We start from the raw sequence: 19,118 nt of genomic DNA, 5'->3' as shown, positions 1-19,118 counted from the left end.
AAAAGGCGTTTCTTCAAAACAAGCAAAGTGCCACCCAAACGTGGCCAGGTGGGAACGCTGAGATTACCGGGCAGAAATGGGGACTTCCTCTTCATCAGCTTCTTCTCCTTTCTGTCCGGCTTCTCTGGGCTCTCCTGTTCTTTCTCCGGCTCCGCATCACCAGAGCCAGGGGGCTCGCTGGGCACATGGGGAAGGTCTGGGTCCTGACCCTGCACGGCGGAGCTCTTGGGGTGGCTGGCGTCGCTGGGGTGTGCTGCAGCTGGAATTGAAGACAGCCCACTGTTTTCTAAGGCTTGCTGAGACAGAAAAAACTCGAAGGTTAGGAGATCGACGCCCAAACCTACTACCAAGTCAGCCTCACCTACAGAACTGCGATGCTACCACCTAGAAACATAGTTTCCAAGGAGCCATTTGTAAGTGACACGACCAAAGGTTTGAGGCTGACACGTCCCTTCTGATATCTGACATCTCACCTCCACCCAGACACGGCATGGCAAGCATTGACATTTCCAAATTAAAGGGGATTTTAGTGAATTAATTTCACTTTTAGATATGTGACCTCAGACAACTCTGGTTGTCTCTAAACAGATTTGGAAATCACTGTTTTAAGTTACACTGGGTTCACCCTTAAGACATCGGCTGTCGTCACACCGGCCCCTCTGTCCCACAAAGGCAGAGGAGAGGTTAGTTTTACAGAAAGTACACGATTAGAGAGGAGGAGGAGCTGCAAGGCCAGCTGTTTGGAAATGAAGACGGACGTGAAACGGCTGGTCAGAGCCAGGGAAGTGCTCCACCCGCCACCTCCTCCTCGGCTGCCTTGTCCAGGGGCACTGGACATGCACACAGACACAGCAGTGCTGACTCCAAACAGTTCCAGCACAACCTCAAGAAATAGACGTTTCTTACGTCAATAGGGACAGACACAAGAAAGTTCTGAAAAGTCCATTCTTTTCAAGTAAATTCACTTACAGAGAAATAATCAGAGCTTTAAACTTTTAAAAAATGTATAGATTAATAATCATTTAGAATTCCGCACTGTCCACAAATAATTAAATGAGCCTATTTTATGTCACTATAACTTATTCAATTAAGTGACGTTTTCAGTGAAGATTCCTTTACTCCGACAAGTCCCCCATATTTTTCTCTCAGTAACAACACCTGGTCTCTGACAGACAGCTGCAAGAGGAAAGAGCGCTCACCTGCAGGATGTCCTGGCTGATGCCCACGGTGATGCTGAGCGGCTGGCCGGGTGGGGGCGCCGGGCTGGACTCCACAGGCTCCGACAGCTCCAGCAGCTGCTGGATGACGTCGGTCACTGCCTGCGAGCTCTGCTGACTGGAAGCTGACGGGACCTGGGCTTCCGTCTGCTGAAGAGGTAAAGTCTGAAACAGCGTGGCCTGAAACACAGCAACATTTTCATTAAAAAATATAAACAATTACATGAATGTGTACTTCAATTTTTTTTAAAAAAGAAATAGGCATATCTTCCCTGTAAACATTAAAATCTAACCATATCCCAAACAAATTTTAAATATAATGCCTCACTAATTTTTATGTTTGGCACAACACTGGGCTCTTCAAGAACATATTCAGTGAATTTTCTACTACAATTGTTTAAAGTCTTTTAAGTGTTAGTAGATACTATAATTCAAGACGGGAACTGAGCAACCTCAGACTCCTGTTACCCATTAGAATAAAAGGATAGAAAGAGTTACAAAATAAAGGAAATAAGAAAGAAACTGCGGTGGGCAAACAATTCAAAACCCCCCTGGAGAATGGAGGCCCTGGAGGAGTCAACGCTCTGTGAAGCTATAGCTGAAAACATCTGAGGAGAGGGCTGATGCACTTCTCAGAAGCTCAGGCACCTGAAACACCTTGTCACAGTCACAAGTGGAGCAGAGGCACGAGAATGGACTCTGTTCGCCCTGTAACTGTGGACGCAGGACATTGTACGTCTGTCAAAACCTGCAGCACACACAGCACTGAGCATTCGGTCACCAGCTGTAGCAAAGGCACCATACCCAAGAGAGGTGTCAGTAATGAGGAGAGTATGGACTTCTCTGTACCTCCTGCTCACTTTTTCTGTAAACCTAAAACTGCTCTAAAGATTTTTTTATAGTCCATTAATAAAGAAAAGACAGACAGACGTGGGAGGAAAACTTTGGGCTGACAATTAACCAGTCTTCCTCCACAGAGCAGAGGGCAGCGAGGCATTTACCTTCAGGCAAAAAAAAAGAGGGGTGGCCTCTAAAAGAAATCAAAGTAAATAAACTATCTGGGAGAACTTGGCACCTTTTGTGGCACTAAGGTCCCCGGACTAAACACAAAGTCCTTTGGTTCTGCCTCCAGGGACCCCAAGTTGGAGAGCTGGCTCCCTGGCCCACCACAGGTAAAGAGACCCTGGAGATGAACCAGCTCCATCCTGCGTGGAGAGTTCACGCATGGGCTTGCTGTTGCCTCATTCCCTACAAACAGACACAAGGATCATAAGAATTATATCTGAAAGAGGGGCCCTGACAGATGCAGGCAGGGAACTCAGAGAGAAGGGAACTTTTACAAGGAAAATGCTAATTAGGTTTCCAAGGAAAGTGCAACAAACCAAAAAAGCATGCCTTGAAAAAGAAACAATCCGATCACAAAAGAGAGCTCCAGAAATTAAAAACTGTACTAGCTAAAAGCATCAGTGAGAATCATAAGATGAAGCTGAAGAAAATCCGTGAAAACAGAGGAAAAAGGCCAAGAGTTAGAAAAGTAAGACGCAAAACAAGAGCCACAGAGAACCAACCCTGGAGGCTGGGTGGCTCCAGCCCCCCCCAAGGCCTCAGGCTGTCCACCAGGGAAGGGAGGGCAAGCCCAGGTTCCTGCAACCCTGCCCTGAGCTTCAGGTACTGATCAAGAAGGTAAAGTTTAAAATTATCTGGATTATCATTCCACATTAGTCACTACATCTGCATACTTGATTTGCATTTTGCCAAAGGAAATGGGGAAAACTCTTAACATTTGGTTGATTTACACACTGAAAATTTCATTAAAAATACCCCGTCCAAAACAATTTCACGACCTAATCATTAGCCCTAAATGTTCTCCAGTTTCAGGACTTACTTACAGCACCCTCTGAGATGGAGAGTGAGCTGAGGGATCATCCCGAGCCGCAGATATTGTGAGAAAAGAAGGGGAAAGACAAACAGTAACTGTGAACCTGATGCTCAGGGACAGTCGGGAGGCCTATATTCTGTGGGACAGGAGGCAGCTTTGGACATGGCACAGATAGCCAGCCAAGCGCACCGTGAGCCCACCTACACCCTCACACCTCTGTCCAAGGTCTGTTGCCAGGACACCCTGCACTGTGCTTAGATTTGTCATTTACTATCAATTGAGAGGAGGAAGTAACCGACTGAGGAGGCCGAGCTATAGAATCCTACCAAAAAGGGAATAAAATTGTGTGTTTGAAGTCATACAATTTTAAATGCATGTACTGAAAATTACAATTTAGTTTCCCAATCAAAATCCAAAGTATGAGGAAAAATTGTCACTGTCACCTTAGACAGGGAGAAATACATCTTAAAAGGATACTTGGTTTTTAAATTATAATGATAAAGAATATTCACTGATATCACCAATAACGTTGCAGGAATTATAATTTCATAAACTGGTGATTCTATTTGTCCTAGTTTTATTAGTTCAGGTGACAGTCCATAAATCAGGATCATCTAAACACCATTCTAAAATTTAAAAGGTTTATTTTTTTGTCAAAAATTTTTATAAAGTAGCACCTTACAACCACGTAGGAAAACTTTCATAGCACCTTTATGGTACTAAATAATATTCTAAATAATATTCCATCTTAAAGGTCATGAGTGAGACGGCCGACTTTGGTGAAACAATATCATCCTATCAGCCAGCTCACTGAACTTACCGTTAAAACGTGAGCAGTCTCCGTGGAGCTCGTGGAGTTCTGTGGCCCACCCATATGCATCTTGCTGATGTGAGTGTTTAAGCTACCTAAACTTTTAAATATACAGCTACATTCTGTACAATTATAGGTAGGGCCATTCTTGACCTTAAAAAGTAAAGAAGAAAAAATGATTTTACACTTAATTATTAGATAAAAACATTTGAATTAGGACACATCAAAATTGACCATTCCATTAAAAATGAAGAATAATCGAACCCTTTAACATTACTTTTTCGTTTGTATTAGATAGCTCTAGAATCAGTGATCCAGTTCTCCAATCAATATTGCAGTATGAGATTAACTGAAACATCACAGTCTGTTCTACATTAGAACTGGTTTGGGAGTGAAGAAACATAGTTTTCAGTTATTACAATTTAGTAAGAAAATGTCTACTGTATGTTCTCAATTTCCTAAAGGGTTAGCACAGGCCCCTAATGAAGGCTAGATGGACGCAGACAGAACTCTGAGCACGCACAAGATAAAGTGCACAAGTTAGGAAGGGTGGCCACGAGATGGGCGAACCTGTCGCTGCCAGTCCCAGCACTGCCCATTGGCTGCTGTGACACAGCCCGCAGGGGACAAGAGGGCAGGAAGCGAAGGGGCAGGTCCGCACGGAGAAAGCACCTCTTCTCTCACCCTCACCAAGCCCACCTTAGTTAGGACATCATGGCGGCGGCCCTGAACTCACCTGGACTAGCCTTCCAGGCCCCACCTAACACCTTGTGAAGAGATTCGCCAGGGGACTGACCACCACTCAGCAACTACTCTTCAGGGGGTCTCTGGAGCACCGGGCCCCAGAGTGTCTCAGGCTGTGCGAGAGCCACCGCCGCAGCCCGTGAGCGGCCGCATGCCTGGGAGCCCCCAGGCCGGGCCGGGCGTACCTCGGAGTGCACTCTCTGCACGTGAGACTGCAGGTTCCCCTTCTGAGAAAAGGCAGCAGGACAGAAGGCACAGGCGTGGGGCTTCTCGCCTGTGTGCTTGATCATGTGGGTCTGCAGCGCCCCCTTCTGGTTGAAGGCTTTTCCGCATTCACTGCACTTGAAGGGCCTTTCCCCTAGAGAGGGGGAGGGGGACAAACACTTCCCACTGTGAGCGCCCCTGACGGGAAACGTAAATACTTCCCTTCCCCAGACTCAGGGCCCCAAACCATCCCTCCAGCCAGAACGTCCTCCCACAACTGTAGACTCATATATCCAACTGCCTACGCCAAAATCTCAAAACCCACACCCAGATTCGACAGCAAACTGTGGAGGAGCCAAGGTTAACTTCCAGGTCTGGCTGCTCTGAGGCCCACTCCTCTCCTGTGCGCCCAGTGAGCCGTCCAGGGGCAAGTGTGCTCCGCACCTGTGTGTATCCGGATGTGCCGCGTGAGCTGGCTGGGCTTCTGAAACGTCTTCCCACAGTGCGGGCACGAGTACGTGAATCCACTGCGGTCGACGTTCCGGTTGTATGACCTCGTACTGGACATCCTACACGATACAGTGGGAGCTCATGAAGTCGTCTCTCTCGTGTTACAAGCCTGACAGTAACATCCTTCCAGGAAGGTTAGCTAGCTGGTCATGAGAACGTGTTTCATTGAAAAACCAAGCCCATATAAGTGCGTGTCCCCTACCCACACACACACCATCAGTTTTGTGTATCCAATATCATAAACATTCCTTTTTTCCACATGTAATGACAGAGAAACAGCTTGTGTTGGGGCGGAACTCCTCTCATCGACAAGGTTTGCCTCTGACGGTCAGACCCAAGGTCTGCACAGCGTAGCTCTAACCTGTACCTCAGCCTGCGTCTCTGCTGCCTCCTCTCGTCCCTTCATTTCACACCACCCGAAGCTGGTGACCCCCCCAAGCCCCACTTCCACCCACTCTGATGCCTCCACTGAGCACCAACCCCCGACCTCTAACTGCTCGGCCTCCTCGGGAATGGCTTAGGGTGCCTCGAAGCCAGCGTGTCGTGGGCCCAACTCTTCCTTTATTCCTAGCCTGCTCCTCTCTGTGAAGGAAAGGGCAATCCCTGCCGTGAGGAGTCAGGCCCATGCTTCCCTCTCTCTGACCCCAACTTCCACTGCATCTCCAAAAGCTGCTGGTTTCACCACAGAATACCTCAAAGGTGCCCCCCACACCCCCCTCCAGCGTCATCTTCCTGCTGCATTGATTCAGTGGTTTGCCGCTTCAACCTCACCATAGGCGCCACGCCACGCCTGAAGTCGGGCAGGAGTTGTGTGTGTGAAACACTCTGACGGCTTCCACCACACCAGGATAAAATCCTTGCTACCAGGGTGGCCTCAAAGGCCCCACAGCCCCAGGCCCTGTCTCCTTCAAACTCAGCTGTAGCACCGGAGTGCCCCGATGGGCTCTTATCACCCAGATTAACACAATTTTACTTCCCTCTCTCAATACAACCACTATCTGAAATGGCTGCACTGATGATCCTCTTACTTGGTCCCTGCCAGGCACAGGTAAGTTGTCAACAGTAAGGCAGTGTGAGTAAACCAAGGCATTACGAAGGAGCTAATCAGACCCTCACAGATCCACTGTACACACCATTACCTGCCCATAAAACATCACCAGGACCTTGTTCTACAGTTTTAACACTAAAACACTAGCTAAACTTTCCACCCACACAGCCTGGCACCTATTTTAAACTTGAGCTCATTTTTCCTACTGTAGACATGACCTACACCTTATAAAAGACATCCTGACACCACACTAGATTCGCCAATATTTTTAACCAAGCATAGCCAAGCTTGCCAATTCTTCACAGATTGTCTAGATTTTTCCCAAGCCCAGGTGGAGGTGCACACCTAATTTTGTAATGATTCTTCATGTGCTCCTTCAACTGCGCTGCCGTCTCGAACTCCTTCCTGCAGGCCTTGCAGGTGTGGGCCCTGCCGCCGGCCAGCTCCTGGCGGTGCTCCTCCATGTGCAGGGCCAGCTGACTCTGCAGCGTGAACTCGTCCCCACACTCGGAGCAGATGAGGTTCTGTGGAAGGAACGCCACCTGTGAGCAGGACCAGGACTGCTCAAAAGAGCCGGTCCTGTAGATGGTCAATATGCAAATTATACTTTCCTCTGGAACAAACGCTATTCTCACCTCTCAAAAAATATATCATTATGTCTAAATATGAAGGTACAAAAGCCATTTCTTTATTGGTAGGAAAAGACAAAAACCGAGGGAAAAAGGTGAGAAAACAATACAATGTTTGAGCAAAGTGAACTGCTTCCAGCTGGCGGCTGGGTGGTGGCGCTCTGCCACCTGCGCTATGAGTGCTGTGGAGAAACAGAAGGGCTTCGCCACAAAAGGGTAAGGACAGAAGCTAAGTTGCCAACTGATAAACCACCTCAAAAGAAAATGGCAGCTGATGGAGGTGAGATGGAAACATCTACCACTCTTTCACTGGTTTACAGGCAGTGGATGACAGAACAGTCTGGCTCTGTCCAGGTGCGGCTTGCCGAGCACCTGGCAGGGGTGGTCTGAACAGGCTGTGGAGAAAGTGTAAAATACACAAAGGATTTCAAAGACCTACTGCAAAAAAGAAAGAACGTAAAAGAGCTCAAACACTTTTAATATTTGAATTATAATATTTTGGATATATTTTCATAAACATATTAAAATAAAACTTATTTCATCTGCTTTTTATACTTTTTTAATGTGGCTACTATAAATTTTAGGTAACTCATATTTCAATTGGATAACAGGGTCCAGCTGTTATAGAGCTGGGTCTTGATTCGGCTCACAACTGCCAATGAGTTGCTGGGTGCACCTGGGCCCTGCCCTCTCCCAACACCCGAGCTGCACTGGAGTGAGTGACGGTGTGAGAGGTGGAAGCATGGGCAAAGGAAGTCCTCAGGACAACGTTAACAGTAGGAACTGCTGACTTAGCACAAGGTTCAGTGAGCTCAATCATGCGGATCTGTAACACAACTGTTTACTTAGACAATTCTCAAAATGACCTGTCTAAACATGAAGAAGATATGCATATAGCCTAGCAATGGCATAAACTGTCAAAAACTTCAGATTAGTATTATTATATAATAACTTAAGGATGTAACAAATTACTAGGTTGTCAGTATCTTGTTGAAAATAAAGAAAATTCTTTCCAGGAAACATTCAAAAAGAAAAAAATACCTAACAATTTGCTGCATCACTTCAAAAAAAAAAAAGACTTCTGAGATCCTGAACTTTTATGGCAAACTATTCATTTTCTACTACCAACTGGAAGGCTCCCATCTCAGCTGTAAAATAAAACTGAACTCTTATCCCCCCTCGCCACCCTTACTCTGTTAGTGCTCTGGCTCAGGTCCATCCGCATTTTACTCACTTTCTCCCCTAACCTTCAGGTTAGTGTATTTAGGGAGATATTGGCATGACTATTACTCAGAGATTTGTCAGGATTTTCTGAGTGAAAACTGTGCTTTGTGAACAATTTGCTCATGAGGTGAACCCAAGGTCAAGAATACCCTGGGCCACCACCAAAACAGGCCACGTAACGGGAAGTTCCATCACCATCCAGCAGGCCACAGAGCTGGGGTGCGCCCCGAGGACATCCTGGGCAAGGGGCAGTCGTGCCTCGGGGCAGCTAACAGACCTCTGGAGCTAATGCCAAGTCCTCGGGGCGGGAAGCAGCAGCTCCTTGTACCCAAGAAGCAAACTGCTCTTGGGTAACTTCAATGAGCGCTAAGTGGCGAGCAGACGCCAAGGAGTCAATGTGCGGAGCTCTGATCAGACCCCATCAACATACAACAAAAAGACCCCCAGTAATGGTAATAGAAATCTTAGAGCATTTGAGTGAGTTAGGTAGCGTGCTGTACCAGCGTGGACAGAGCACTGCTGGGCGACGTTGTGAAGGTTCAGCCTTATAACCACGTTCCATTCCCCGGACAATCTAAAACTTTAAAATAAAAGCAGCCAAAATAAAAACACCAATCATTTTTAAGTAGGCAAAATTCTAAGGTTCCCATTAATAATAAATCAGAGATGGAAAACAGGAAGCACATAGACATTTGCTTTTCCCTCTAAGGAGAAACCCGCAGAACAACACAGGAAACAAGGTAGACCCTCCTCAGCTGGGGGCGGGGGGGCAGCGGGGGGGGGGCCTCCCTGCCTGTACGTCTGCTCTTCTACAGGGAGGTTAAAACCCAACACTCGCGACCTAACCTCCAGCCCGCAGTCCCTGCTCTGCTCTGGACTCTTGTGGTCACACTAACTGAACCCTAATGGGGGCCATTCACTGAGGGCAGGGTGGTCCTGAAATAGAACGAAGTTGAATCACACAACCCTGAGCTCCCTTCCACCCTGCATGCCTTTAGCAGGTGCACTGGGGTAGGGTGGGCCATGCAACCGACACAGCTGCAGACGAACACAGGACTGTGCTGCCACGTGGGAGCCATGTCCTCACTGCGAAGGAGGGACACATGTGGGAACTGGGGGAGGTTCAGAGGATCTGGGAGGGCAGCTGGACTTGGACCAATGTGAACCCCTGGTCTCTGGAGTGGGGTGTGCACTGCCCTGTGTGTGTACCTGCTCTAGAAGACATGGTGGGACTTAAAAAATAAAAACTGTAGACCTGGGAAGTATTTCTAAGCAAGTCACAAGAACCAGAATCTGTAAGTGAACAGATTAAAAATGTGAGTATTTGACAATTTAAAAAATTACGCAGGGGGGAGGGAGCGGTATCAGAAACTGAGGAAGGGCAAAAAAAATAACTTCCTAGGTATGTAAACAACTGACACAAATCTATAAGAAGAGACTCATAATCCCACTCACTCCCCCAAAATAAGAAAATTAAAAGATAGGAAAAAATACTAATGGCTAATAAACCCAGAAAGATGCTAAACTTCACTCATAATTAAGGAAATACAAATCAGAACAACAAAAACATACCCTCTTAAACTACCAAATTGGAAAACACAAGTTTTATAACACAGATAATGAAAATGGTATGAAGGGGCATTTTCACACACCACTGGATGGAGTATAAATTAACAGACCCTCCCTGGAGAACAATCTGACAATACCCACCCCCTTCTAAATTCATGTACATTCAGACCTAGCAACTCCATGTTGAGGGGCCGGGTCTGTGTGTGTCGGGGGGAGGGGCACTGTGCACTGAAGGCCCTTCCGGAGCATCTCTGGTCACTAGATGCCTGCAGCACTGCAGCCTTTCCCCACAGCAGTGATAACCACAGTGCCCTCTGGGCGCAAAGTCGCCAATGTGCTCAGACACACATAGGAACATTTACTCGTGTGGTTCCGTTTGCACCGTGTCTACTACAGCAGAAAACAACCTATATATGTCTACGCAGAGAGACCTGCTGACCACGAGACCCGTGTCCACAAGTCACATCACGTGGCTGATAATCTACGTATGACGAGCAGGTTTGATGCAACCTTGCCTGTAACAGCTGACTGAAGGAAAAAGGCACAGAATAACCGGGGTGCATGGAACGGAGTACAGGGGAGCCTGGGCACGCCCAGAGTGCCCTGTAAGAACTAGAGTCACGGGGCTTGGAGTCTCAACTGTTCCCAAACTACACATGGATTACTTAACAATAAGTTTTAAAAGATAAAAAATAAATGATTTTATATGAAAAATTAAAGGCATATAACAAATACACAAACCTACACAGAAAGTAGAAACTCAGTTTTCAAGATGCAAATTTTATAGATGTAATTTAAATTCTGTATGTTTCTGTCTTGGGGGAATTACACCAGTCATCTGTAATGACGCGGCGGGCAGACTTATAGGCGGCGTTTACATTCTCCTCCGCACTTTTTGCACTTTCCTAATTTTCTACAATAATAATCGGGGCAGGGTAGTATTTTTAAAGCAGAGCCTTTTTATAATTGAAACGAGGCCCTGCTCCCAGCAGCAGCAGCAGCACAGCCCTGTCATGCCGGGAACTCGGGGCTGCTTGCTCGGTTCCACTGCTCTGCAGCATCACGAACGCACCCTCGCCTCCCAGCGCCCAGTCAGGGGTCCAGGAGCATCTCCACAGGCAGGAAATCCACTCTTGGCCGCTACAGATTTCTACTAAAGTTAGTTTCTGTTGGGGGGGGGGCCCTTCTCACAACACAGACAGATCTTGACCCTCCAAACACACTCCCCAGTAAGTGTCTCCACCCCACCTGACAGGGCAGAAACGAAATGTTCCATCAGCCAACCGGAGCCCAGCCAAGGCACATTGACATTCGCCCCCTGGAATCTAGGTGAAAGGCTGTGTAAACTGGTTTATGCCTCAGGTGCCCACGGATGGGAGCCTTCTAAGCAGCAGTGAGCAAAGGGCAGCGGGAGAGTCACCTCCTCCTTCTCGTGCAGCATGATGTGGGCTTTGAGGCTGGCCACCCTGGAGAACTTCTTGTTGCACACAGGACAGGTCGGGTCCTCGCCATTGTGGGTGCATCTGTGCAGCGTCAGGTTGAATTCGACATTGAATGTCTGGGGGCACTGGTCACAGCGATGTGGCTGTTTGGAGAGAAATGTCAAGAAGCCACTGAAATAACAATCTTTCCACAGTAAACGTCACTCAAACATTAACAAGTACCATGATCTACAATCTTTCCAAGAAATTTCTGATGCCTCTGCTGGACCCCAAGTCACTAAACCCCAATTCAACACATAAAGCTCCTTAGGGACTGACTCGGGGGAGGTGAGGACGACACCCGTCCAGGCAGGAAGGTCCTGATAGGAGTACTGCACCTCAGTGCGCCAGGGCGCAGGCTCTCCGACAATAAGTCGGCGCTACTTTCCCTCCTTTTCCAACCAAATCTACTGCTGTCAACAGTATCACTTAAAGTAAAAAAGAATCATAAAAATTCTATTATATTTTAACAGAGTTGCTTATCTCAGTCTAAAATGTTCCCCAAATGGAAGGTATTCTGCCACTTGCAAGCAAGAATAAAAAGTAACCACTGGCATTACCTCCCCCTGAAATAGCGACGCCCTAATCAGGACTAAGTATTTTCAGATTTTCACTTGTGGGTGGGGTGGGGTGGGGGGATGAAATGATGCCCGTGGGCACCGCTGTTAGCGTTATGTTATCACTCATGCTGACAGTAAAGGCAGTAAGGCAGAGCTGGTCCCACCCTGGGCTGCAGAGAAGAGAGCCGGTATTTGGGGTCTCACAGGGTTGGCTAGCTCACATTGTCCTACCTAGAGGAAAGTTGCAGCCACTTTTTTAATTGCAGTCTTAACTGCCGCTTTCCGTCTATCAGGAAGACACTAACATTCCTGTCAAATCCCACAGGGTGCCCAGCAAGAAAGCATCCCAATTTCTACGTGAGAGAGCACACTCCCTGCCGAAGAGCCATCTAACCTAACCGAACACCAGTTTACAATGAAGCCACTCACAGGTAACGCCCTGTGGAGAAAAGCGCATCAGCATGTACTAATTCTGTACTCCCAGGGAAACAGAGGCTACAGGAGAAAGGCATGTTTTAAGAATGTGTTTGTCCACACCCTTCAATAACTTCAATACACAGGCGCGCAAGACAATCTCTCCCCTTCCCTCCTGATCTCTTAATGGCTAGGAATACAGCTACAGCTAAAAACAAAAATATGTATTTATATAACATAAAACGCTCCACAATTCAGGAGTCTAAATTATGAAAAACAATTTCAACTCACAGGTGGATGTTCACAACACTGCCAGTTTCAACCACCCATTGCTGACACCCCTTTAAAAATACATACCTTGTCATTCTGCTCGTGATCCCTCATGTGGCGGTGAAACTGGGACTCTTTTGGAAAAGACAGCAGACAGATTTCACATTTATGGAAGTTTGGAACTTGATAGGCATAATTAGTGTTCTCCGCATTCAATGTTAAAACTCCATCTATAAAATTGCATAAGTATAGACAATAAATACCACTTGTTATTCTCATCACATAAATAAAATTATTTGGTTACTGTCTAGAAACCAAATTATGTCAAAACTTTATGAGAGATTTTAGATGAAATTAATGAAATCTTGAATTTTTTAAATGGACATGCTTTTAGGTTAGAAATGAGAAATGTTGAGATGACTGAGACACAGCACAACAGAATCCTAAATGCTTCTTAATAGGACTTGGAAAACCTAAACTCAGCTCCTGGGGCCTGACATGCACACAAATACAGGCAAAAGCCATAGTGTCCCACCCCGGCCTGCTGCTTCTCGTTGTTTCTAAGTCACTGCAAACCCTGGAGGCATTTCACCTCTAAGTCACTCTGGGAGTTATCAGGAACCACACAGGTTCCTAAATCACTCAGTACACAAACTCCAGTCAAAGCATAAAGGCTACTTCAACTAACTCAGTCTACCTCTGAAACCTTCGGAAAAGCAGAATATGTCAACAAGAACAGAAGCTTTGCTCCCTCCGACAGTCATGGTTTCAGAAGGTAAGGGCTGCAACACTGTGGACAACCCTCAGGTCTCACAATGTGATTCTCTAAACCCAGTCGGGTGAAGGGCTATAAACTTAAAAGTATTTTCAAGTTGGAAAAACTATGGAATCATCATCGACATTTGCCAACAGTGTCATAGAATAAAGGTGTCTTAAATCTCTCCAATTCTTTAAAATAAGTAAATATACACCAAGTCTTATAATTTGAGCATCAATATGTAATACATATTAACTATATAAAGACTAGAAATAGGTGACATTAGCAAATAGGTCACATAGCAAACTTGGCCCAAAAATATTAGACTTTAGAAATTTAGAAGCAGGGTAGGGGTAAGCTGAAGACTCAAGCAAGCTCAAGAAGGCCTTGTCTTTCTCAGGCATCCTGTGCTGACAGCATTCCACAGCTCCTCTGAGCAAACAGCCTGCAGTTCCAACTCTGGCCAGCGGCCCTCGGGCCTGCAGCCGCATCTGGGTTAGAGCCAGAGTTGAAATCCAGGGGACGGGAGGTGGGGCCAGGACTGGAGAGAGCTGGCAACAGTTTCAAAAATTCTGCTGGCAGGTTGGCCAGTAAAGCAAACTCTGAAACACTGATGTAATTAAAAAGGCTACAACGTCATTCATGAATGAGATGGGTCTACTACCTAATTTTTATTCTATTTGTTCTTAACTATATCCACATACTATTCCAAGACCATGCTTTCAAAATTCCTGCACTAAACTAATAATAAATGTTTTATGACTCCCAAAGCCCAGACTGAATGATTGTTGGACCATATCAACTTGTGGCCAGTGGTTCTCAACCTTGACCTTGACTGAAAGGTGGAGTCACCTGGGAGCCTTCCCCACAGGTTGGGGTGTAATACATGCAACAAGGTCCCCAGGTGATCCCTAATGAATTGCCAAGGGTGACAGTCACCACCGAGGCCTTGCCGTGATATTTCACATAAAGTTCTACAACTGAAGAGTGGTCTGAAAACAGCTAATTCCTTCAGCGCAGACCCTGTCTGTACAGGCACGGTACCAGACCCTGATAGAGAATACCCCATAAAAACTGCTGAACTACTTTATGTGACGAGGAATTATGGTTCAGTGTGGTTTCCCCAGACTAGTTTGTGTCATAGACTAAGATCTGGAAGCCAGGTTAATTTACTACTGGTTCCAAATTATGACATGTTTACATTTTAAGTGTCATGTAATCACACTTTCCTCAAAATTCTCAATGCTCTATGTTCCTGCCTGCCAAAGAAGTTCAATTACAGAGCATGAAGGACGCTCCTTTATGAAGAAATCTTTTCATCCTCAGATCCCCGACAGGGTTACAAAGTCATGATTTTAAGCAGAATCCCTCTCCCCTGAACAGTCCCCACCAATAGTGCCTAGTTTTGCTTTGCTGCTGAAACAAATGAGTCACCTTAAAACCTGAGGCTCCACATCTGCTGCTGCCTCCTAAAAAGTTCAAGTTCCACCCTTGTCAGCCCCTCCCAGTGGTCTCCTCTCCTCCAAGGGAACGGTGCAGAGTCCCTGAATTCAACCAAGAAGACCTGCCACAGCCTGACCTGGCAACTTGGGCAAGAAAGGGCTCGTTACCCATCTGGCTCATAGTCTGCCTGTCTCAGCTCTCTAACATGAAGTAGAACAAACATCTCTTCACCAGAAAACAGAAGCAGCAGGCAGCCAACTAAAGGTTTAAGCTCAGGAGGAAACTTTCATGCCATTCTACTGGAAAAAACAGATGAAAGCCATACAAGACCCTAGATGTGGTTTCCATCAAGGTCATGTTACTGGTTATGAAAACTAGAATAACTAAGATAGAGAAAAAAATCCCACCTTGCTGGTCTTTCTACTGCCAGGGTCACGCCAGGCACAGAGCAAGTGCTCCATAAACGCTCCCCAGTCAACTCAGAGGCGGCCCCGTCCTTACTCAGTCCCATCTAGCCACTACTTCACGAAGCATTTCGGAGTAGGCCCACTCCTAGTCATTTTGGGAGGTTCCTGTTGGACATCATTTTCTCCTGGCAGCCCAGGCTTCCCTGCTGCCACAGAACGTTCCCGCCTAAGGAGCCAAGGCGGATGCTGTGTCTCTGCCACTGAACTCTGCATCCCCAGCCCCCAGCAAGAGCCCACCAGTCACAGAAAATGCTTTAAAGTATTTGTTGAATAAATGAATCAACTCAGACATAGGGCTTTATATTTATCAAGGCGGAGCGATGAAATGCATACTTGAGACTCAAATGTAGGTTCAGATCCCAACTCTGACACTCACTAGCTGGGAGGACCTCCCAAATCCCTCTCCCTCTCAGAGCCTCACCTCCCCTGGCTGTAAAAACCCCCACCTACTTTCCAGGGTTTTCTTAGAAATAAAATTCATAATGGGTAACAAAAAAATAATTACAGATTATGAGAAACATTACTAAAAGAGTAAACTGAGAGAATGATCCTCAAACATTTTGGTCTCAGGACCCCTTTACGTTCTTATATATTACTGAGCACCCAAGGGACCTCAAGTCTACATAGGCTGTACCTATTGATATTTGCTCCATTAGAAATTAAAACTGAGCAATTTTAAAATATTCACTTAGAAATAAATCTATTACATTTAACATACATATTTTTATGAAAAACATACTCTCCAAGAAAGCAGTAAGAAGAGTTCTTACTTTTACAAGTCCTTTTAATGCTGTCTGAACGACAGGGGGACCCATGTCTGCTTCTGCACTCGCCCTGCCTCAACAGGCTGTTTGCGAGTGAACCGCATGAAGAGGAGGCCGCCGCCGTGCTAGGGCCTCATCGCTGTTGTATGGTTAGTGCAAATGGAAACCAAGTAACAAAGCCACAGAGTCTTAGCATCACTGTGAAAACGCCTTCCTTGCACAGCCCTGAAAGTGTGGGGGCTCGGGGGGTCCCCGAAGCACACTCTGAGAACCACTGTGACAGACAGTGACAGAAGAGGAACAGCTCAGGAAGCTGGAGTGCTGAGACCTACAGTGTGAGTGGGGGGCCGGCAGCGCGGGGCAGCAAGGCCAGGCCCAGAAGCACTCAGGCATGACCACAGGGGCCTCGGTGCTGGAGCAGGACCAAGAGAGGAGAGCTGGGCCCCCGAGGCCCGTGGAGTTCATGGTTGGGGGGGAGGAAACCATTCAAGTTTTAAGCAGGGGGTGGGCACCTGAATCACGCTGTAAAGGAAACCCTGAGGCTGACAGGTGGTGGGTGACAAGACACAGGAGCGGCGGCCAGTCAGAAGACTCCTGCAGACCTGCAACTGAGGGGCCCAGGACGGCCAGGCGGGAGGAGTAGGGCCCGGGAGAAATACACCTTTGCGGTGAAGCCACAGGCCTAGCTGTGAAAACCCGGCGACAGAGGCCAAGTGGAGCGGGGAAGGTGGGCAGTGGGCGGCCGTCCTGCGTCCTAAGCCTTCTTCCAAGTGACCCCACAGCGCCTGACACGGCCTCTGACAGGAAGCGTGTAACATGGCACAAAGAGCAGGAGACAGAGCAGGCCACCCGGGGAGGGCCTGTCCCAGTTCCTCGCAGACACCGCCACCCACTAATGACAACCGGGGCGGTTATGACCCAGGTAAGGCTGCCCACGTGGGCCGTGGACCCGGCCTAGGCGCCGGGACGCATGAGGGTCGGCCCTGGCGGGAATGCTCGTGCCCTGGCCGTCGCGGCTTGTCCCTAACTTCCCGTCTCCGCCGCAGCCGCTTCACTGCGGCCGCGGCAGCGCGTCGGCCAGGGCACCGACCGCCGCACACCTGCACCTGTGCGCTGGGCTCTGAGCGCGCTCCAGCAGGGCAGGGGCCCTGAGCCGCCGACCGGGCCCGCCGAGGCCGGGACGCCGGTCCCAGGACCGCGCTGCGTACACGACGCGAGGCGCCGGCGGGCCGGGCGGCCCGGGGCTCCGAGGGCCGCGCTCTCACCGGCTCCCGCCCGCCCGCCGGCGGCTCAGGAGGCCTCCCCGGCCGGGCGGGGCGCGATCCCGGGCGGGCGGAGGACGCCGGACGCGCAGGGAGGTGGAGGGAGGAAGAGGTGGAAGGAGGGTGGAGGGGAGGGTGGAGGGTGGAGGGGGAGGGAGGGAGGAGGGAGGAGGAGGGCGGCGCGCACCTCGCCCCCGGCCCGCCGCCGCCGGCCCAGGAAAGTAGGCCCAGCCGGCGGAGGGCCGCGCCGTATCATTCCGCCCGCGCCTGCGGCCGGCGGTCGGGCAGCCGCCGGCGCGGGGCGGCGGCGGCGGGCGCGGCGTCCTCGGCCCTCCCGGCCCGGCCCGCGGAGCCCCGCGCCGCCCCGCCCGGCCCCGCCGCTCCCGGCGCCCCCCGCGCCGCATCCGGGGACTACATTCGCGCGGAGCGGCACAGCGGCGGCCGGCCGGGCCGCTTACCGGAGTCGCCGCGCGCCGGGCTCTCCTTGGGCTTCGGGGGGCGGCCCCGCGGCATCGTCGGCGGGCGGCCCACCCTCGGCCGCACACACTCACACACATACGCCCGCGAGCGCGCACGCGCGGGGACAGCGCGAGGACGCGGCGCGCGCCCGGCCGAGCGCGGAGGCGGGCGGAGCGCCCGGGGGCCGCCGAGCCCCGGCCGAGCGCGCGGGCCTCACGGGGGGAAGGCGCCCGAGGGGGCGAACGGCAGCGCTAGGACCGCGCCCACCGCGGCGGGTTCCATGGCCCCGCGGGCCGGCGGGGGGCGTTGGGCTCGGGCGCGCGGTGGGGGCGGGGAGGGCGTCGTGCGCATGCGCGCTCCGCGTTGGGGCCCAGTGCGCACGGAGGGCGACCGCTGTCACCTGGCGTTAAGGACCCGACGGTGGGCCTCACCTGGAGACCCTCGCGACGTGTGGCGGGTCCTCTCACCCGGGTGGGACAGCCACCGGGGCCCTGAGTAGGGAAGATGCCCTCTGAACAGCGTGCCAAGGCTCCCGGGGCGCCGGGCAACATGGAGAACCCCAAGGAAGGGCCCTGTCGGTGCTTCGCTGTGTCTGGAAGGTCCTGGAGAGCACCCTGCGCCCAGACGCGGGGCCTGACCGGGAGACGCACCCAGGCCCCAGTGTGCCCATCGTCCCACGGAGTCCGTTAAAGCCGCAGTTTGAAACGTGGTCTCTCTTTATTGTCCATTCTAACATCATTCTCATGGTAACTGGACAGCAAAGTGCCAGGAAGTTAGGCTGCGCTGTCGGAGGAATGATCACTCACTCAAGAAAGCCGAAGGAAGAAGTCCGACCACCTTAGTATCCTCAGAAGAACGAACTCAAGGCAGTAAATCCCCACCAACTGCAGCAAGGTCTTAGGAGGGAATGCGCAGGTAAACAGGGCCCCGGAACGTGGGGCCGTGCATGGGGCAGGAAAGACGCGAAACTAGTCAAATATCACAATGGAGGCTTAAAAACCCACGGAGACCAACAAGAACAGTTAGAAAAATAGGAAAGACCCTCCTTCAACTCAATCTTAGTAGGTGGTTGCATTCTAACAGATGGTAAGAAATGACTTCCCAGGTGGAGGCAACAGGTAAAGGAGGAAAAAACTAAAATTGACGAATCTTTCACCTGTCTGGTGCTGTATGTATCTTCACTTATGTTTTCATTTATTCATGCAATTCCTGAAAAAATTAGTCATATTCTAAAAGAAATAAGCTGAGTGTTTCTAAATACGTCTTACATAAAATACTTCTAATCCTACCACGATCCTGTGAAGTGCCATTTCACAGATGATAATAGTGAAGTTCAAAGGCTACATAGGCTGTAGGCAAATCCAAGTCAAACCAAACCTTAACTGTCAATCCTACACAACTAGTTA

At 49.3% G+C, this 19,118-nt stretch overlaps 1 protein-coding gene across 3 annotated transcripts in view; it reads right to left on the bottom strand.

Moving 5' to 3' along the window:
• ZNF236 (zinc finger protein 236) overlaps positions 1 to 17,889 on the bottom strand; it is a 60,659-nt gene extending 42,770 nt beyond the window's left edge. For 2 of the 3 annotated variants that reach the window (XM_081149824.1, XM_081149826.1), the window contains exons 1-9: positions 17,712 to 17,889; positions 12,648 to 12,790; positions 11,256 to 11,420; positions 6,759 to 6,937; positions 5,300 to 5,424; positions 4,837 to 5,009; positions 3,917 to 4,060; positions 1,200 to 1,397; positions 68 to 296 (exon numbers count right to left, since the gene is read on the bottom strand). In XM_081149824.1, coding sequence (XP_081005950.1) covers positions 68 to 296; positions 1,200 to 1,397; positions 3,917 to 4,060; positions 4,837 to 5,009; positions 5,300 to 5,424; positions 6,759 to 6,937; positions 11,256 to 11,420; positions 12,648 to 12,790; positions 17,712 to 17,766 — 1,411 coding nt within the window. In that variant the 5' untranslated portion in view covers positions 17,767 to 17,889. The remainder of the gene's footprint in view (positions 1 to 67; positions 297 to 1,199; positions 1,398 to 3,916; positions 4,061 to 4,836; positions 5,010 to 5,299; positions 5,425 to 6,758; positions 6,938 to 11,255; positions 11,421 to 12,647; positions 12,791 to 17,711) is intronic. The other variant, XM_081149825.1, reaches the window with a different exon arrangement.
• Between the last annotated feature and the right edge of the window lie 1,229 nt (positions 17,890 to 19,118).

Source organism: Miniopterus schreibersii (genome assembly GCF_964146895.1).
Source record: "Miniopterus schreibersii genome assembly, chromosome: 10".
NCBI classification, from domain to species: Eukaryota; Metazoa; Chordata; class Mammalia; order Chiroptera; family Miniopteridae; genus Miniopterus; species Miniopterus schreibersii.
This window is presented reverse-complemented; position numbering and strand designations above follow the sequence as displayed.